Source organism: Miscanthus floridulus, unplaced genomic scaffold, assembly GCF_019320115.1.
Source record: "Miscanthus floridulus cultivar M001 unplaced genomic scaffold, ASM1932011v1 os_2480, whole genome shotgun sequence".
NCBI classification, from domain to species: Eukaryota; Viridiplantae; Streptophyta; class Magnoliopsida; order Poales; family Poaceae; genus Miscanthus; species Miscanthus floridulus.
Window position 1 is genome coordinate 1 of NW_027098325.1, and position 18,766 is coordinate 18,766.

An 18,766-nucleotide genomic window follows, 5' to 3' on the forward strand; every position below is an offset into this window, starting at 1 on the left:
GATAAGGCAGCAGTGTAGTACTAGTACGTTTTTCTCCTAAAAAACATAAGTATTCTTTAGTCCCAAGTACTATGATTAAACTGAAATTACTACTATAGTCCAATAATTAGGACAAATAGACAGGGGCACTATCGACATTCAAACATCTTTTATTCATTTAAAAAAATAAAAGAAACTGTTTTGTCAAGTGTTTTTAAAGAGCTTTAACTCCTTTAGAGACCGCTTCTTCAAAGAAGTCAGAACCGAAGCTATTTTTAAAGTACTACCCTCCCGTCTCAGAAAGAATGCAATTTTAGCAATGTCATGTTTTAGCATGTCATGTTTTAGTTTCTGGCGGGTTTGGGGGGCAGTGGAACCGGCCAGGCCAGTTTGGGCAAGCCGGGCAGACTGGTTTGGCTGGGGCAGCGCCGTATTCTTCCGTTTTCCACCTTTTTGACTTGGTGCTTCGAATTATGTTGTCCCAAATATTTTCCGACACGTTCTTGATGTCAGAAACTTGATGGTCTAACCCGCATTCTATGTTGGCACATTTCTGCGTGTAACAGACGTAAAAACCAATATCAGTGGGAGTTTCATCTACATTTAATAGTTGACACATAAGCATTTTAGATGATATGACAATGTTTTTAAAAAGAGAAGGGAGTTTATAGGGACTTAGTTCGATTTCCAACTCTATATGAGTCATGAATTAAATGTGTATAAAAATAAATCAATAAAACTATACATCGAAAGTGATTTTTTCATTGCATTCTATATTTTGGAAACAAAGCTATGAAGCTCTTCATTAAAAATGGCTAAAGAAAGTCAATGTAAAATCTTGCTTGTCAAAAAAAATCGTAAGTGCTTGATGTTGTGGATCGGTTTGATGAGAAGAAAGATGTTTGGAGCATCCTAGGCCAGTCTCGGTGGGAGTTTCGTCAAAATTTCATTGTATGTAATAAATTATCACATAAGCGTTTTTTATGATGTGGCAATATTTTTAAGATGAAAGAGAAGAAGTCAGTTTCATTTTAAGATGAAATAGAATTAAATATCTATGAAACTAGAAGAATGAAACTATGTATTGAGAGGATTTATTTCATCCATATTTCATTGCATTATATGTTCTTGAAAACAACCAAATAAAACCCTCCACTGAGAAGGATAACCCCACGTCCTTCGTAATCTCGGATTGGTGGTGCAACATTATATTGCAGGAGACGAGACGGCGTCACCGGCCGGAAGTGTTTCATTTGGAAATCCACCTCCACCTCCACTATCCCCCCACTCACACACAACTAACTCGCAAGCTCGGCCGCCCGCACCGTCCCGGCCGGGATCTGTTCTTCGCCGGTCGCCTGGAGGCATGGAGGAGGCTCCGTGACCGCAGCCACGGGGGCTCTGGGGCCTGTCGTAGCGAAGCTGAGCGCTTTGGTTCGCCGCCGCGGTGAGTACCAGCTTCGGTGGCGGACTTGGAAGGACGTGAAGCTCATCGGATCCAAGCTCAAGTCCGTCCACTCAATCCTTTGGGTGATATGGGAGAGGGAGGTTCTTGATGCGGCAGGCAAGGAGCTGAAGATGGAAGCGTGGCGTCTCGCCGACGACATGAACGACGCGATCGACGACTTCATCCTCTGTATGAAGTGCAGCAACGACGGCAAGCGCTTCATGCAGGCCAAGATTCAGCCGAGGCCTTTCCAGGATCTCAAGAGAAGGGCAGTTGATGTGTGTGAGCGGTGCCACAACAAATGGAAGACGGAGACTTCCCACACCACCTTCTCCAGCTTTTTTTCAAGAACAAAAACCACCGTCGACTCTGGCCCTGGCAAGCGGCGGACTAGAGTCATTGATCCCTATGTCCACAAGGACATCTCAGAGCTCGTGAGGATGGAAAATCCGAGGGATATGCTCATCGATCACCTGGTAGGAGAAGAGGAGAACACACCGCAGCTCAAGATGGCATGCATCGTTGGAGCTGCCGGGATGGGTAAAACGACCCTTGCCCGCCTTGTGTATGAAGCGATTCAAGATCAGTTCCAGGCTCAGGCTTTCGTGTCGGTCACTTCAAGTCGTAACATGACGGAGCTTCTGGTCAGCATTCTCCAACAAGTGACAGCTGATAGTACTGATGTACTACTTGCTGGCACCAAAGCATCGACCAAGAATAAACATCTCATCGGCATCATATCAAATTTCCTCAAGGATAAAAGGTGCGCATGTTCACCGTCTTCACTCCAATATCTACATCCACAAATACGATATGTACTAGCTATATCTTGCTATAACTAATTGAAAACAAACCTAGAAATAATCACAAAAAATGAAGCATTAAGCCATCAATTTGGTAGACTTTGATCGCTATATATAGCCATTGGATCTACTAATAAGGTTTCTAAAAAAGTCCATATTTGCTGATTTGAATAATAATAATAATAATAATAATAATAATAATAATGATGATGATGATGATGATGATGATGATGATGACGACGACGACGACGACGATGATGATGATAATAATGATAATAATAATAACGATAACGAAAATGATAATAATTATAATAATGATGATAATGATAATAATGATGATGATAATGATAATAATAATAATGATGATGATAATGACAATAATAATGATAATAGTAATGATGATAATGATAATCATAATGATGATAATAATAATAATGATAATAATAATGATGATAATAATGATAATGATGATAATAATAATAATAATAATAATAATAATAATAATAATAATAATAATAATAATAATAATGATAATGATGATGATAATAATAATAATAATGATGATGATGATGATGATGATGATGATGATGATGATGATGATGATGATGATGATGATGATGATGATGATGATGATGATGATGATAAAGAAGAAGAAGAAACCTCTAGTTTTATGTCTAAATTACACACTTATGTGCCATTATGAAAAAAAATCCTAGCTAAACCCGTAAATTTGCCTATAAATTACACACCTGTACCATTATGAAATATGTGAAATTGCTTCTAAATTATCCAATTGTCCATTACAAATTATAATAATAATCTAAATAACCACTTCAATTTGCATTTATTTTTGCACACCTCTACTATTATCTCTACATAATATTAAAGGGAGAAAGGTTTATTGATCCGATATCACTCATAAGTCACAATAGTCCAACGGAGATCTAACAGACCCAGTCGCTCCCATGCTCGTAAGACTTAGTGGCATGTCCTAGCATGGTGTGGAGTCCAATTTTAAAATGAGTTGGAATACAGAGTGTTTCTATGGTCTACCACTCCCTCTCATTTATGTATGAGTTAGAGCATGGTGTTTAAGCATATGCGGAATCCTATCCAAAAATGAATTGAACGCATGTCACAATCATTGATAAATCTCTAACCTTCTGGTACCCATACGAGTTAGAGCACACATGTTCAGGCATAGTCTAGAGTTCAAATCCAAGACAAATTGAAATATGTGGCATAATCGTTGATAAATCTTAAGCCGCAAGTGTCTAGCTGACCAGCGACAAGTTGTACATCCTGTTGCAACAAACAAGCATGTATGCTATTAAAACTAAACTAAAATATCCCCTCGCATTTACCACTTAAATTACCAACATCAACTATCATGAAAAAAATAGACATAGAGTATGTACATATTTGTTTATGAAAAACCCATTTCTAACACTATTAATATATAAAATACTAGCTGAAAGTAAAACTACATGTTAAGATGTCTTGCCCACTCACCGCAATTATTACGTGTTTAGCTCGACCATCTCCTTTAATGTGTTCCGCCCGTCTCTTTAAATTCCTGATGTAGTTGTAGACTAAAGTTAGAGCATTAGCGGTGGAAGAGGATTAGAGTTTGAAAGAGACGTTGGTTATATTCCTTCACATCACTCTACTCCATGATGTGCAATGAGCCGAACCCCAAATCTTAGTCACCACCACCCCTCCCCACCCTTCCTCACCTCGTCATTGCCAGAGCAGGGCACAATGAAGGCTCACATGCCAGCTAGGAAGGCAGTGCCATGGTTTTCTCTCGGGCCCTGGCATAAGCCGAGAGGCTCTAGGTCCCCACAACACCCATGGTTAATGATCGGGCCGGGATTCGGTGCGAGCCCGGGCACACGGTGAAGGTGGTGGCCACAAGTGTCAATGCACATACAATGGCTGCTCGACGCATTCGGCTCTGGGACAGATACAGTGGGCGTGAAACCGGATTTGCTCATGTGAGGGACGATTGTGGTGGTGATCGCACTTGGTTTCGGTGGCAGCATGTCTTTGGTGATGTACTTATTATTTAGAGTAACCACTTAGGAACTTATTGCCTTCAAGTATTAATATAATTTAAAGTGAGTTGTCAATGTCTTTGGGAGCTGTAAGTGTGTTTGGTATGTGGTTTGTTAAAGGAACATTTTTTATGTTTATAATATTAAAAAATATTATCCCAATTTATGCATTTTTATTTGGTCTACACGGTAGCACATAGTATTACGCTTACTTTTAAATTTAACCATGGTAGAAATGTGTAATCTAAAAATGTATATAGCATACTTTATGGTTATTAAATTATTTTTCATAATAGATTACATTAGTATTTATACATTGACGTGAGGTAATTTAGTTTGTTTTTAAAGTCTAGATGTGGGTAATTTAGACATAAAGATTTTACTTAAGCATTAGTAATTTAGATGCAAACTTACGGGTTGCTTTGCATTATCTTCTGTAATGGCAAATTAGAGTAATTTAGATGGAAATGTAGGGAATTATATTTAATTATATTCATAATGGTAGAGGTGGGTAAACTAGATGCAAATTTAGGAGGTTATGTTTAATTATCTTTCATAATAAAATATGTAGGTAAATTAGATCCAAATATATGAGTTATTTTATGCATTTTCGTAACGGCAGAGTTGGGTAATTTTTTTAGAAAACATGAAAGATCATTGATGATGATGATTAGAGTTCTATCAAATTAATCTGGAGGAGTCTTTGGAGCCCCAGTTACTAATAGTACGATGGTTATATGATGAGGTCCTGTCATCTTTTGTGATGTGAGCTTTCTCCTTGCTACATGTCACGTTTGTCTGTGTGTGCCCAATATTTTCGGAAATGGTGGCTTGAATCCGTAGTTCTTCCAGCCTTTATTAATACCGGTGTTCACCTAAACTCGTTTAAAATCGTCATCTACATGGGTGTAAACACTAAACTGCGAGTATACATGTAGTTTATGTCCTAAATAGTGAATTAAAGAAAAATCACTTAATTAAATAACTAAAGGAGTAAAAAACCATTTAAACAATTTGTTTTAATGTGATTTAAGCACGTTTAAACACTAGTAGTTGAGGTGTTTAAACGATGATAGAGAACCAACTTGATGAAACTTTTTGATATTAGTGTTGTTGTTAGAACTTTAATGTCTAATATAATATTATTCCGTAGTGACAAGTAATCATTTAACTATGTGAGAACTACATATCTACTATCTGTATCATTATGCCTGTCTAGTTGTCTATATCTTATTATGCAACTTTGTGTGTGCCTCAAGTCATATTTTTAAAATTTAGAATGGAATTATGGTGTTTGTATGCATATTTACTACTTCAATGCAAAGAGTTTAAATCGTCTAATCTATTAATTGTCTACACTAAGCGATAAACAAAAGGTTTCTAATAACCGTCTAGAGTTTAGCATCTAAAAAACACCGATTAATACTCTTTAACCTAACCAATTATTCGAATCCTTTTTCAACTTGGTCATGAAATTACCCCCACATATATAAAAACCTGCTTTTGAGCTAAAATTTAGAGTCTGTCTACCCAACAACCACGTGTTTTATGTAGTTTCAACACATGAATTTTTTTCACCATAGAATTAAGATCCAACAGCCTCCATTCTTCTTCTACCTCTAGTCTTCTTCTACCTCCAGCCAATCATAAATCACAAGATCATAGATCCACAGATCACAAGAAATAATTTTTTTCTATGCAACAACAAAAGACAAATCAGGTCCGGCGGTCCTTCGGCTGGAAATTACGCGTCTTGCTCCTTCTCTGGAACTGCATGCATCGCAGCAATCGCATGGTCTCGGGGCCAGTGGCCCAGTTCTGCACTGCTGCACGTGTCACCATGCCTGTCATGGGTCATCGGTGTGTGGGAATCGAATCGGAAGGTGCAGTATCGGGTGGGGATAGGCCGAGAAGACAGTTGAAAAGAGAGAGAGTGAGGGATAAAAAAATTCATGTGTTCTTTTGTTAAAACACATATGTGTTATATAGCATTTCTGAAAATTTAAGCACCATAGCCCTATCCGATACGTCTAATGAGCCGTTGGGCCTGCGTGCTACGGTATCCGATACGTCTAATGAGCCGATGGGCCTTGCTAAGCTAAAATTTCAGCATTATGGCCCTATCCGATACGTCTAATAAGCACTATGGATCGCCCAAACAAATCTGAACCCTTGATTTTGTAAAAGAGAAAATAATTGTGTTATCTAAATATTTGGAAAAATGAAAAAAACGTCAGTCACGCCTGTGTCCCTAAACCTGTTGGTCGTGTGTGCCCACAAGCTTCCATTTACCTACCCTCATACACACCGTGTATGTATCCACAAAGCCGGCCGGTTCGTAAGTTCGTTGCCCTGCTCCATATGTCTCATCTGTCGCTTCGTTGCCACGTCATGCAGCACGGACGTACTATACGGGGGCGATGGCTAGTTGGAAGGCTGGAAGGACCAGGGGATCATGTATGTCACGTTTCAATAGAAGAACTACTAAACCAAATAAAGTATATTGATCCATGCATATGCTAGATCTAATTACAAGATATTTTTACTAATATTTTCCTACATTAGAAAATAAAAAGTAGCCATCTCGACTAAAAAGACTCTAAAGTCATCATTTATCTGGTGATACCAAATCTTGATCCCTGCTCACAAGTCCTCATCTGATACAAATCATGCTTCACTCAGAGCTCACACGTCTGTGTCCTACCCGGTTATGATACGAAGACTAGATCCACGAGTCCGCGTCCGATACGAGAAGTCCCCGAAGCTCATGCGTCCACGTCAGATTACTGTGGTTCAATTTTAAAAATTGTGACCCCGGTGCAACGCACGGGGCATATATCTAGTGTAAAATATATTTCTCCCATTACCCCTGTGTGTGTAAAGTACTCCCTCCGTCCCAAATTATAAGTCATTCCAACTTTCTTGAAAAAATCAAAAAAATCTCAAGTTTGATCAAAATTATAGAGAGAATTATAAAGATTTATGACATCAAATACGTATATTATGAAAATATAATTAATGAAAAATTTATTGATACTTATTTCGTATCATCAATGTTATTATTTTATTATATAAATTTGGTCAAACTTGAAATCCCTAATTTGGGACGGAGAGAGTAATATGTGATCATAAAGATCTACATAAATGAATGGTTCATAGTCACCTTGGAGTATTATTATAGCAAATCCCCGTAGTGACAGGACATGATGATTTGCCTGAGTATTCGGCACCCAAGTTACACGTATGCATCGGGCCACCGTATATTTGTTGTGTTTGTGCTTGAATAAGGTCTTTTGGCTGGTTTGTATGAACCCTGTTTTATATATATATATATATATATATATATATATATATATATATATATATATATATATATATAATAAGACTCTATTTAAGTAGGTATGGTTTGTGACGCTATACTGTAGTATTTTCTTCTCTCTTTTTTTTTTTTTTTTTGACGAACGCCGCTACACTGTAGTATTGGAAAGTGCTTATCTGCGATCGAGGCAGTGACCAATACAAGATGTACACAATATTGTCTCTGAAACAGTGTCTTTGCCACGTAGTGCACTTAACAATATTGTCTCTTTTTCAACTATTTATAGGTACCTGGTTATAATAGATGACATCTGGCATTACGGAGAATGGGAAACCATCAAGAAGTCTCTTCCAGATAATGATCTAGGCAGTAGAATTGTCACGACGAGTCGTCTTAATGCTATAACCGAGAGGTGGCGTGATGATTTTGATACGTTGGTCCACAAATTTAGTCATCGTAATTATGGTTCTGAAGTCCAGGCTATGATAGATGGAGAAGGTTTTGCCCCTGACCACCCTATTGTGGACATGTGTGCTGGTATGCCGTTAGCAGGGGCTTGTATGATGTCGGTATTGGCTAAGGAGCAAGAACAACAAGGGCAGTGGTGTGTACTAAGTACACGTGATGTGCAAGACAGGATTTTCGAACAAGTTACCAGAAATGGGATTCAGAACACTCCAGGTTTTGAACCATTAGTAGAGAGTTTGGAGCTTGGCTACAACGATCTTCCTCATCATATGTTGAAGACTTGCTTGCTGTACTGCAGCATATACCCTGAGTATCAGAATTTTAAAAGGGATCATTGGATCAGTCGATGGATCGCTGAAGGTTTTGTTTGCAAGGAGGAGGCAGCAAAAGATTACTTTGAGGAGCTTGTCAACAGGGGATTCATTATAGATGACTCCCTGCACCCCATGATGCCAAATTACCTTAGATGCAAGTTGCGTGAACACAATTTCATCACTTGCAGTTCTGACATTCAGTCCTCTCCGGTCGGTCGGCTATGTATTGACCATTGGTCAGCAAGCAATGATGCAGTGGATCCCTTGTCAGGAATTGATGATTGGCATCATATCCGGTCCCTTGTCGTTTTTGAACATGCCGAGAGGGTACCCTACAAGCATTTGGAAAATCTGCGAGTGTTGGATGTTCAATGCAATCCGGTTCTTGAGAATCAACATCTGAAGGATATGTGTGGGCTGCTCCGTCTGAGGCTACTCCGCCTTTGTGGTGATGGGATTAGTAAAATCCCAGCGGACATAGGGAGGCTGAAGTACTTGGAGACTTTGCAAGTGACTGAAACAAAGATCACAAGATTACCTGCTGAGATCGGTGACCTCAAGCAATTGAAGACTCTGGAAGTGACTTGGAACCAAGAGCTCGCAGAGCTACCTAGGGAGATTGGGAACCTGCAGCATTTAGAGAGACTGCGCATCCATGGAACAAGGATCAGAGAGCAGGCCTGGGAGATCATCGGGACACTGAAGAAACTGAAGACTCTGGACGTGAGAGAGAACCCTGAGCTCTCATGGATACCTAGGGACATTGGGGAACTGCAGCAGCTGAAGAATCTGGATGTGAGTCGGAACAGAGGGATCACAGAGCTGCCCAAGGAGATTGGGAAACTGCTGCATTTGGAAACTCTGAACGTGAGTGGAACAGGGATCAAAGAGCTGCCCAAGGAGATTGGGGAACTGCAGCAGCTGAAGACGCTAAACCTTAATAAAGCATTTGGGATCACAAAGCTGCCTCGGGATATCGGGAGGCTGCAGAATTTGGAAGAGCTAAATTTGTTGGAGACAAAAGTGAGGAAGATGCCAAGGGAAATCGGAGGACTGAACAAACTGAAGAATCTAGATGCGGAAATCGGCACACTACCCTTTGAAGCTGGCCAGCTATCAAAACTGGAGGGATTGCCCAAGTGCGTCCACAAAGCATGGAAGAATAGTGACCTGGTGTCATCGCTGGCCGGGAAAATCCTGTCGTTTCAAAAATCATGTTATTTGATCGGTGATGGTGGACTAGTCGTGGGCACGAAGCACATGCACATCCCGCGGTGGATCAAAGAGCACTTCAATAGAATTGGCACCTTGGATATCAGGATCTGCAAACTAGAGGAGCAGGATCTCAAGATTCTGCGGGAGATGCCCTACCTTTGGGACCTCACGCTAAGGTTCGAAGCTGTCCCGAGAAAGACGATAGTCATTAGCAGTGGAGGATTCGCAAAGCTCCAGATCCTCACTGTTGACTGCCGAGTGCCACGGATTACCTTCCAGGAAGGAGCTATGCCGAGTCTGGAGAACCTTACGTTCGAGTTCCAGTTCTACGGTGGCCCACCAAATACAGACCCCCCTATGGGTATCAAGCACCTCGTGAGCCTGGAAGAAGTCAGCTTCCGATGCAACCAATATTATCGAGGAGACATCCCGTGCATCAGCACCACGATCGACGTCGTGACAAAAGAACTGGGGTGGCCAGCTAGTGCGGAGAGTTCTGAAGGTAGCAGTGAGGCTAGCAGCAGTGGGGCGAATGAGATCGAGAAGATAGTGGTTTTGCGGAGGCCAGCTAGTGCGGAGAGTTCTGAAGGTAGCAATGAGGCTAGCAGCAGTGGGGCTGCGGAGAGTTCTGAAGGTAGCAGTGAGGCTAGCAGCAGTGGGGCGAATGAGATCGAGGAGATAGTGGTTTTGCGGAGGCCAGCTAGTGCGGAGAGTTCTGAAGGTAGCAGTGGGGCGAATGAGATCGAGGAGATTCAAGCTTAATTCATCACATCTTGCCTCAGTATTGCCTAAATATATAAGGTAACCTGTGTGGCACATGTAAAGCAGTACCATTTTGCTAACAGAACGCCTAAACTAATAGCCGCTTCTTTTCCTACCTTTGTTACTGTGGCAGGTCATTGATCATTAGTACAAGCTGGAATCTTCGACTACACAGACCAGTGTTCCAGACTTCCACGTTAATTTGCTTGCTGCAGATTCTCTACGCCAAAGGCATCCACATCATCACTATTCACTACACAAGCTGGGAACACCATTCTCCGTATTCAGGAAGATGCATCCTAAGCTTTTCTATGTCCTGTGCTAATATTTATTATTACAACCAATTTATTTTTTGTTTGTACAAAATGGAACATATTGTGGTGTGTTTTGTGGAGTTGTTTGAAACTTATGTTGTTTACTCAGTTCTGAGTCTTCAATTTGTTGTAATAAAGATTTGTATGAACTCTAAAGCAGGATTATCAATTTGTGGTGTATTTTGTGGAGTGGTTTGCCATACCTATGTTGTTTACTCAGTTCTGAGTCTTCAATTTGTTGTAATAACGATTTGTATGAACTCTAAAACAGAATTATCAATTTGTGGTGTGTTTTGTGGAGTGGTTTGCCATACCTATGTTTACTCAGTTCTGAGTCTTCAATTTGTTGTAAAGATTTGTATGAATTCTGAAGCAGAATTATCATCTCGTGTCATACATCCTGATATATCTTGCATATCTGCAGTACATGTGTATATGATCCTTTTATCTATGAATTGGGCAAAAGAAGGATTAATTTCAAGACTAGGCAGGTTGTGAAATGCTGTTCCCAGAATGCCGTACGCCTCAAGTCCTCATACGCCCGACACCAATGTATAATGCAGCCATCATGATTGAATAGAAACTTGCTTTTAAAATATTATTGCATTCCTATCAGTATAGTAATCCAGAAATTAGTGGAGATCGCATGTTTATCTTTTACTTTTGTTGAACATATGAAATATAGGCAGCAACCCACAACTGGCTAACACGACCGGGGATGTAGGTTGCCAGGTGTCAAGTCCATATTTGTGAATGAAAATCGCACAGGCAAATACCACAAACCAGCACGGCTGACATTTTTATTTCTGCTCTTATTGTGGGTTTACACATGACACTCGATCTACAGACCCGGGGCTTTTACAGTATTCTTTAACCTTTACACAGCAGAATGGGCACCGTCATATCTAAATCTTGGTAATTGGATGTTTTGAATGGGCATGCATGGTGTGGTGTCCGACAAAAGAGCGAGCGAGCACACTAGTATCATGGCCATGCATGGAGTGCTGCTGTGCCTACCGATCCACCTGGACAACTGGTGCCCATGCATGGGTCTATGTCCAGAGGAGTGAAGCTTTGGAGAGGTGGGGTAGGGTCCTTGGCGTCTCACTTCTGCGAGGTGGGCATGGAGAGGGAGACCCGCTGCGCTGGTGACTCCTTCCACTGCTGCGTGATCGTCTTGATCTGGGTGAAGAACTGCACGCCAGCCTTGCCTGACATCCCACGCCATCGTGTTAGTTACCCGGGCATATAATGGCTTGCAATAACGTCAGTGCCATTGTGACTATTGGGAAATGATCAAGTGGTGTTAAGCTGAGAAGGGTGTACCGTAGAAATTCAAATCTCCTGCAAATGAAGCTTTGCTTCCCGTGAAGGAGAAGAATGGCAGGGGAACTGGAATCGGCACGTTGATGCCCACCTGCAAATGAAACCATAAGAATGTTATGAATAATAATAATCCATGCTGCATGACTCAATTCATTTCTTCTGGTTCCTAGTTTTATCAAATTCAGAATGGAACCATTCATTTCCTTTCTTTTCTTTTCTTCTTTGAAATGACAGATACTATACCTGGCCAGCTTCAATGTCTGTTTGAAATTTCCTGGCAGAGACACCAGATGTTGTAAATATGGAAGCCCCATTGCCATACCTGCAGACAGGGATGAATAAATATTTATACTAGATTGCAAGGAATGCTTCAGATCTACAAGCATAGAGGAGAAATATATTACTTGTTTCTGTTTATAATTTGGATGGCATCATCTAGGCTGTCTGCCTGAAATTTTGAGAGAGAAAAAAAAAGGGTCAGTAGTGGCAGCACAGCATAACCTATTGATGCTGAATGGAAAAAGGAAATTCAGCATACCTTCATTAAGAGAAGCACTGGACCAAATATTTCCTCCTGTTTCAATAAGTTAACAAGGTTCAATCAATATACCATCATCAAGATGAGTTTCCTTGATTTATTTAGGGAATGGCTTGCTAACTAACAGCAATATTTTACCTCCAATTTGTACAATCTTTCCAAGTTTGTTTTTGAGATTTGAGAAAATACTTAATTTCAGTTAGACTCTTCACACAGCTTACAAAGTATGCAGCAGCTACCACTGACACTGAGAAATAAGAATAATCTTCTGATGAACTGTTAATTAATACATGCATATGTGCTTTCACCACCGCAAAAGGATAATCCGCTTATGGGGATTTTGGCAAGCAGTGGCTTGAAGGTGGAAACTAACACGATTGCAGTTTGACATACACATTATGCAAACTAAATGATTTGTGACCCATTGTGGGGTGCTGGGGAACATTAATTCTGCAGTCATAGTCACATAAAATCAGAGATAATGTAAAATGGTGCATCAGCAATATGTCTTCCGTCAACAATTCAGAATGTGTATTTTCACAATGGATAATGGCTCCCAATAATGGTTGTGTCAACTGTCGAACATTTAGTTAGTACGTAGCATTTCAAGTCCTGGGTTTGACTCCCTGTGGGAGCGAATTTAAGCAGGCCTGGGTTAAAAAATGCCCCTGTTGGCTGTGTTCCTAAGTTATGTGTGTAATACCCCTTGTTGCTTGTGTTCCTAAGTTATACGTGTAACCATCTGAGTCGCTTTTAGCGATATGCACATCGATGGCATGTCCAGGGCAGCTGGCTTTGGGGTAACGACGTGAGGGCAGTCTTTCCCCTTGAGCTCGAGTTTTTTATATATATTTTAATGGTTGGATATTTATTGGGTTTAATCCCTAGCCTACCTCAAGTACTTTGAACAAAAAAGGCTCTGTTGGTGACTTGGTGTTGTACCTACCAATGCTGATAGGTGATAACTAAACATCCTACTGAGGTGGGATCCAAAAACCCCAATTCATTTGTTTGCCAGATCAAATCAAATAGTTAATGCGTGTATACATCCAATGCTTGCACTCATGCCCTTGCATGGGCAAGCATTACAATAGTGAGCAGAACAATACATGTTATGTTTGTACAATTGTACCTACAACTGAATGTCCTTTCACCGGTCATTTTATTGATTACTCAGTTACTTGACTACATTAAGGTGGTGTTTAGTTGCCCCTCCTAAATTTTAGTCGTTGTTCCATCGAATGTTTGGACACATGTATGGAGTATTAAATATAGACTAATTACGAAACTAATTGCATAGTTTATGACTAATTTACGAGATGAATCTTTTAAGCCTAATTAGTCCATGATTTGACAATGTGGTGCTACAGTAAACACGTGCTAATAATGGGTTAATTAGGCTTAAAAAATTCGTCTCGTGGAATACTGACGGATTATGTAATTTATTTTTTCATTAGTATCTGAACAACCTATGCAACATCATTCCGACACACCTCCTAAATTTTAGTCACTGGATCCTAACACCGCCTAAGATCTACTCCCTCGGTCCCGAATTATTTGCATTTCTGAGATTGGGCACGGCAACCAAAACGGATGGAAAAATACCAAAATACCCCTATAAATATAGACGGTTGCAGTGGTGGATAGTTGTGCGGAGGCAAGGGAGTTCTCCAGTCCGGCAGCCATTTTATTACGCCAGGATGGGTCACGCAACCCCAGCAGCTTCTGGATGGGGCCGATGGAGCCTCCGTTGATTTTTTTTGTTTTCCTTTTGTTTTTTAGTTTTTTTTATTGTTTTGGTCTGACACACTGGCGCTGTGCGGCTATCTAGCGCTGCACTGCTATGATGGTTCCTACCACTACTGCATGCTCCGCCGGGTTTAGGCCTATACGTGACCGATTAAAAAGGGAAAAAATTTTAACCAAAACGTGCAAATGAACTAGGACGGAGGGAGTAGCAATCACTACCACTACAAGTTATCATGGTTGATAGACACCGGGGCAGGGCTGCCGAGGCATGGGCCCACCGGGGAGCGGACCTGTGCTAGTATTCAATGCCACATGTTATTTGACCGGAGCCTTTATGGCATGTTTTAATCCACCAACTAAACTTTAGTTGGCTAGATTTAACTGCTACGGATACAAACGGTCTAGCTAAAGACCAACTAAAATTTAGCTGAGTTTAGCTAATTCAACCTAGCTAAGCCCTAGTTAAAGTTTAGCCGGGTCTATTAGCTCGACGATTTAAACACCCAACTAAAGTTTAGGTAGAAGAATTTTTAGCTGGCTAAAGTTTAGCTTTAAAATTTTAGCTAGCTAAATTTTAATTGGATGGACCAAACATGCCCTTACCTGTATTCATTTGGAAATCTACCTACCGAGGAGCAGGACCTGTTTACCTGTCCTGGCATTCAATGCCACCTGTTACCTGTCCCGCACCTTTAGTTCGGTCGGCTTCCGCGTGTACTACACCAAATGGTATTCATTTGGAAATCCACCCACTCACAAAGCAATCAGGTATTGTGAAAGCAACACACGTGGTCAAACCTCTATTCAATTCATTTCCCTTTCATGTACTATGCATAATGATTCCAGTACGGAGAGGACCCAGCCGGCGGTAGGCCAAAGTGACCAATCAGGCAGTTAATGAAAACGCTCTCTCATCGATAGCTGTTAATGATTGATAAAGGTATAACAGCGTAGGAGCAGCTCCAAGAGAATGTCTAAAAATAGGCAACAAAATTTATGATTCAGCTATTCTCTAAAATAGAAACCTCTCTCAAAAACTAGATCATTCCAACAGCCTATCTAAATTTGCCTAGGCAACAAAATTTATGATTCAGCTATTCTCTAAAATAGAAACATCTCTCAAAAGCTAGATCATTCCAACAGCCTATCTAAATTCGCCGCTTTCCATATTCAAAACTGTCACATCATCGTTCATTTTTTTTTCTCTCACACGCTGTTGCCACAGTTCGTTGAAGATTAACCATAGCTGCATCAACCATAGCTCCTAGTACCATCCAAGGTACACCGTCCACATTTCACTCTTTTCTTCGCTTGATCCAAGACTGGGAGTAGAACTACAAGGGGAAGAATGAATCCATTCATTCTTATCTTGATTTGATTGACTCTTGCTGTTCTTCAGTGCCGCATGCAAAGCCAGTTCTGGCGGGCTTGATGGCAACTTGCGGGAAACAAGATCTGCCGTCCGCTCGTTCCGGAAGGGCGAGCGCTACACGAGAACAGGCGCGCGGAGGCGGATGGCGAGCGGCTGCGGCTAGCTTTCTTTACCCAGTTAGAAGCATGGAATAGACTACTTGGTATTTTTTTTATTGTCTCTCATCTTGGTATAGCTGTAGCATCTGTTCGTATACACGCACGCCCACACAACACACGCACACTACACACACCACCCGTGTACAAACAAACATATAGCTACACCTAGATCTAAAGACCGGGTCCTTCTTGAGATCAGCGAAATGCACAGATTTCGTAGGCGACGGGCGCGTAGCATTCTCCTTGTGGCTCCACACGAGAGGCTATAGATTTTTGAGAATAAATCTCGATGAGCACCAGGGTTCGAACCCTGGTGGGCATGCTGCACACCGCAAGCCTTTGCCATCCGAGCTGAAGCTCGGTCTCGACTGCTTGGTATTTTGGAACAGCAGATAGAACAGCCATTGGACCTCTGTTCTAAATTTAGACTTGACAAGCCAAATAGCTTTTCTCTTGGAGTTGCTCAAAGAGCAGATACACCAATTATCTTATAGCCAAGCTAGTTAGCATTTTTACAGGATGAGAGGCGAGAGAAGAGAGCTTGGCTCTTATGCAAGCAACAAGTTGGGCACGAAAGTATAGACAGTAGTGGCACCCAATAAAGATGTATATGAAGAGAAAATAGGAAAGAGAATGAAAACATCTAATAATAACAAAAATTATATACAAATAAGAGACTAATTATTGTATAGCTCAGCTCTTATAACTTGATTTATAGCCCAGCACCTGGCTCTATTATTGATCTTGCTCTAATAACTCACTGTTGTCGCAACCAAAGATTGGTAACATGCATCTGTCCCTCCGTAGCATGGACCGTGGTTGATAAACACCGGGGCAGGGCTGCCGAGGCATGGGCCCATCGGGGAGCGGATCTGTTACCTGTGCTAGCATTCAATGCCACATGTTATCTGTTTGGAGCCTTTATGGTTTGTTTGAATCCATCAACTAAACTTTAGTTGACTAAATTTAACTGCTAAGGATGCAAACGGTCTAGCTAAAGAGCAACTAAAATTTAGCTAAGTTTAGCTAATTCAACCTAGCTAAGCCCAATTAAAGTTTAGCTGGGTCTATTAGCTCGAGGATCTAAACACCCCAGCTAAACTTTAGGTAGAAGAAGTTTTAGCTGGCTAAAGTTTAGCTTTGAAATTTTAGCTAGCTAAATTTTAATTGGATGGACCAAACATGACCTTACGTGTATTCATTTGGAAATCCACCCACCAGGGAGCGGACCTGTTTACCTGTCTAGCATTCAATGCCACCTATTACCTGTCCCGCACCTTTAGTTCGGTCGGCTTCCGCGTGTACTACACTAAAGTGTATTCATTTGGAAATCTACCTACCAGGGAGCGGACCTGTTTACGTGTCCTAGCATTCAATGCCACCTGTTACCTGTCCCGCGCCTTTAGTTCGGTCGGCTTCCACGTGAACTACACCAAAGCGTATTCATTTGGAAATCCACCCACTCACAAAGCTCAGCCCACCGGAAAGCAGGCCCACGAGGAGTCGCCCATGCACGGGCCCGTCGGTGAGCAGCCGTGTGAGGACAGGCAGCCTTGGTGCAACTGCACAGGGCGAGGCTGCCGCGACCACTCCGCTCGTGTGCCTTTCCGCCTGGACGACGTGCTCCGCCTCCGCCAATCCTTGCACTTGTTGTACTGTAGCGAAGGAATATAGAACAGAGAAAGGAAGGGCCGAAGGGGATGGGTAAGACTCTCAAAGAGCAGATACAACAATTATCTTAGAGCCAAGCTAGTTAGCATTTTTACTAGATGAGAGGCGAGAGAAGAGAGCTTGGCTCTCATGCAAGCAACAAGTTGGGCACGAAAGTATAGAGAGTAGTGGCACCCAATAAAGATGTATATGAGGAGAAAATAGGAAAGAGAATGAAAACATCTAATAATAAAAAAAAGTTTATATACAAAAAAGAGACTAACTATTGTATAACTTAGCTCTTATAACTTGACTTATAGCCAAGCACCTGGCTCTATTATTGATTTTGCTCTAACACCTCACTGTTGCCGCAACCAAAGATTGGTAACAAGCATCTGTCCCTCCATAGCATGCACCATGGTTGATAGACACCGGGGCAGGGCTGCCGAGGCATGGGCCCACCGGGGAGCGGACCTATTACCTGTGCTAGCATTCAATGCCACATGTTATCTGTTCAAAGCCTTTATGGCCTGTTTAAATCCACCAACTAAACTTTAGTTGGCTAGATTTAACTGCTAGAGATACAAACGGTCTAGCTAAAATTTAGCTGAGTTTAGCTAATTCAACCCAGCTAAGCCCAGTTAAAATTTAGCTGGGTCTATTAGCTCGAGGATCTAAATACCCCAGCTAAAATTTAGGTAAAAGAACTTTTAGGTGGCTAAAGTTTAACTTTGAAATTTGAGCTGGCTAAATTTTAATTGGGTGGACCAAACATGCCCTTACCTGTATTCATTTGGAAATCCACCTACCGGGGAGCGGACCTGTTTACCTGTCCTAGCATTCAATGCCACGTGTTACATGTCCCGCACCTTTAGTTTCGGTCGGCTTCCGCGCGTACTGCACCAAAGCGTATTCATTTGGAAATCCACCCACTCACAGACCTTGGCCCGCCAGGAAGCAGGCCCACGAGGAGTCGCCGGGGCATGGGCCCGCCGGTGAGCAGCCGTGTGAGGACAGGCAGCCTTGGTGCAGCTGCACAGGGCGAGGCTGCCGCGACCACTCCGCTCGTGTGCCTTTCTGCCTGGACGTGCTCCGCCTCCGCCACTCCTTGTACTCTGTCTCATGTCGTACGAACGGATAAGGCAGTGAAGTGTGATTATACAGCTGTGAAGTGTGATTTGGCAATCACGTACTGTGAAAGCAACACAAGTGGTCCAACCTCTATTCCTTCCCCTTTCAAGTAGTATGCATAATTTAGTATATGGAGAGGACCCAGCCGGCGGTAAGCCCAGGCA

The 18,766-nt window shown here is 41.6% G+C and overlaps 2 protein-coding genes across 3 annotated transcripts; one reads left to right on the forward strand and one right to left on the reverse strand.

Annotated features, from left to right (window-relative positions):
- Positions 1-1,485: 1,485 nt before the first annotated feature.
- On the forward strand, positions 1,486-10,858 carry LOC136535023 (disease resistance protein Pikm1-TS-like). 2 transcript variants are annotated; one of them, XM_066527373.1, is made up of 4 exons: positions 1,486-2,189; positions 7,892-10,191; positions 10,237-10,403; positions 10,498-10,858. In XM_066527373.1, the coding sequence occupies exons 1-3, from the start codon at positions 1,558-1,560 to the stop codon at positions 10,362-10,364; spliced, it is 3,060 nt and encodes a 1,019-aa protein (XP_066383470.1). In that variant the 5' UTR covers positions 1,486-1,557; the 3' UTR covers positions 10,365-10,403; positions 10,498-10,858. The 2 variants fall into 2 exon arrangements, with proteins under 2 accessions (XP_066383470.1, XP_066383468.1); XM_066527371.1 differs by having other exon boundaries at positions 7,892-10,403.
- A 593-nt stretch (positions 10,859-11,451) lies between these two features.
- On the reverse strand, positions 11,452-13,057 carry LOC136535024 (methylmalonate-semialdehyde dehydrogenase [acylating], mitochondrial-like). The gene is made up of 5 exons (XM_066527374.1): positions 12,543-13,057; positions 12,409-12,452; positions 12,248-12,326; positions 12,005-12,095; positions 11,452-11,889 (listed from the first exon to the last, which is right to left on the reverse strand). The coding sequence occupies exons 1-5, from the start codon at positions 12,546-12,548 to the stop codon at positions 11,783-11,785; spliced, it is 327 nt and encodes a 108-aa protein (XP_066383471.1). The 5' UTR covers positions 12,549-13,057; the 3' UTR covers positions 11,452-11,782.
- Between the last annotated feature and the right edge of the window lie 5,709 nt (positions 13,058-18,766).

Coding starts and splice junctions, on each gene's coding strand:
- LOC136535024 (XM_066527374.1), bottom strand. Junction 12,327..12,408: donor CAAATTATAAACAGAAACAA/GTAATATATTTC, acceptor CCCTGTCTGCAG/GTATGGCAATGGGGCTTCCA. Junction 11,890..12,004: donor AGGAGATTTGAATTTCTACG/GTACACCCTTCT, acceptor GTGGGATGTCAG/GCAAGGCTGGCGTGCAGTTC.
- LOC136535023 (XM_066527371.1), top strand. CDS start 1,558: ATGGAAGCGTGGCGTCTCGCCGACGACATGAACGACGCGATCGACGAC. Junction 2,190..7,891: donor AATTTCCTCAAGGATAAAAG/GTGCGCATGTTC, acceptor AACTATTTATAG/GTACCTGGTTATAATAGATG.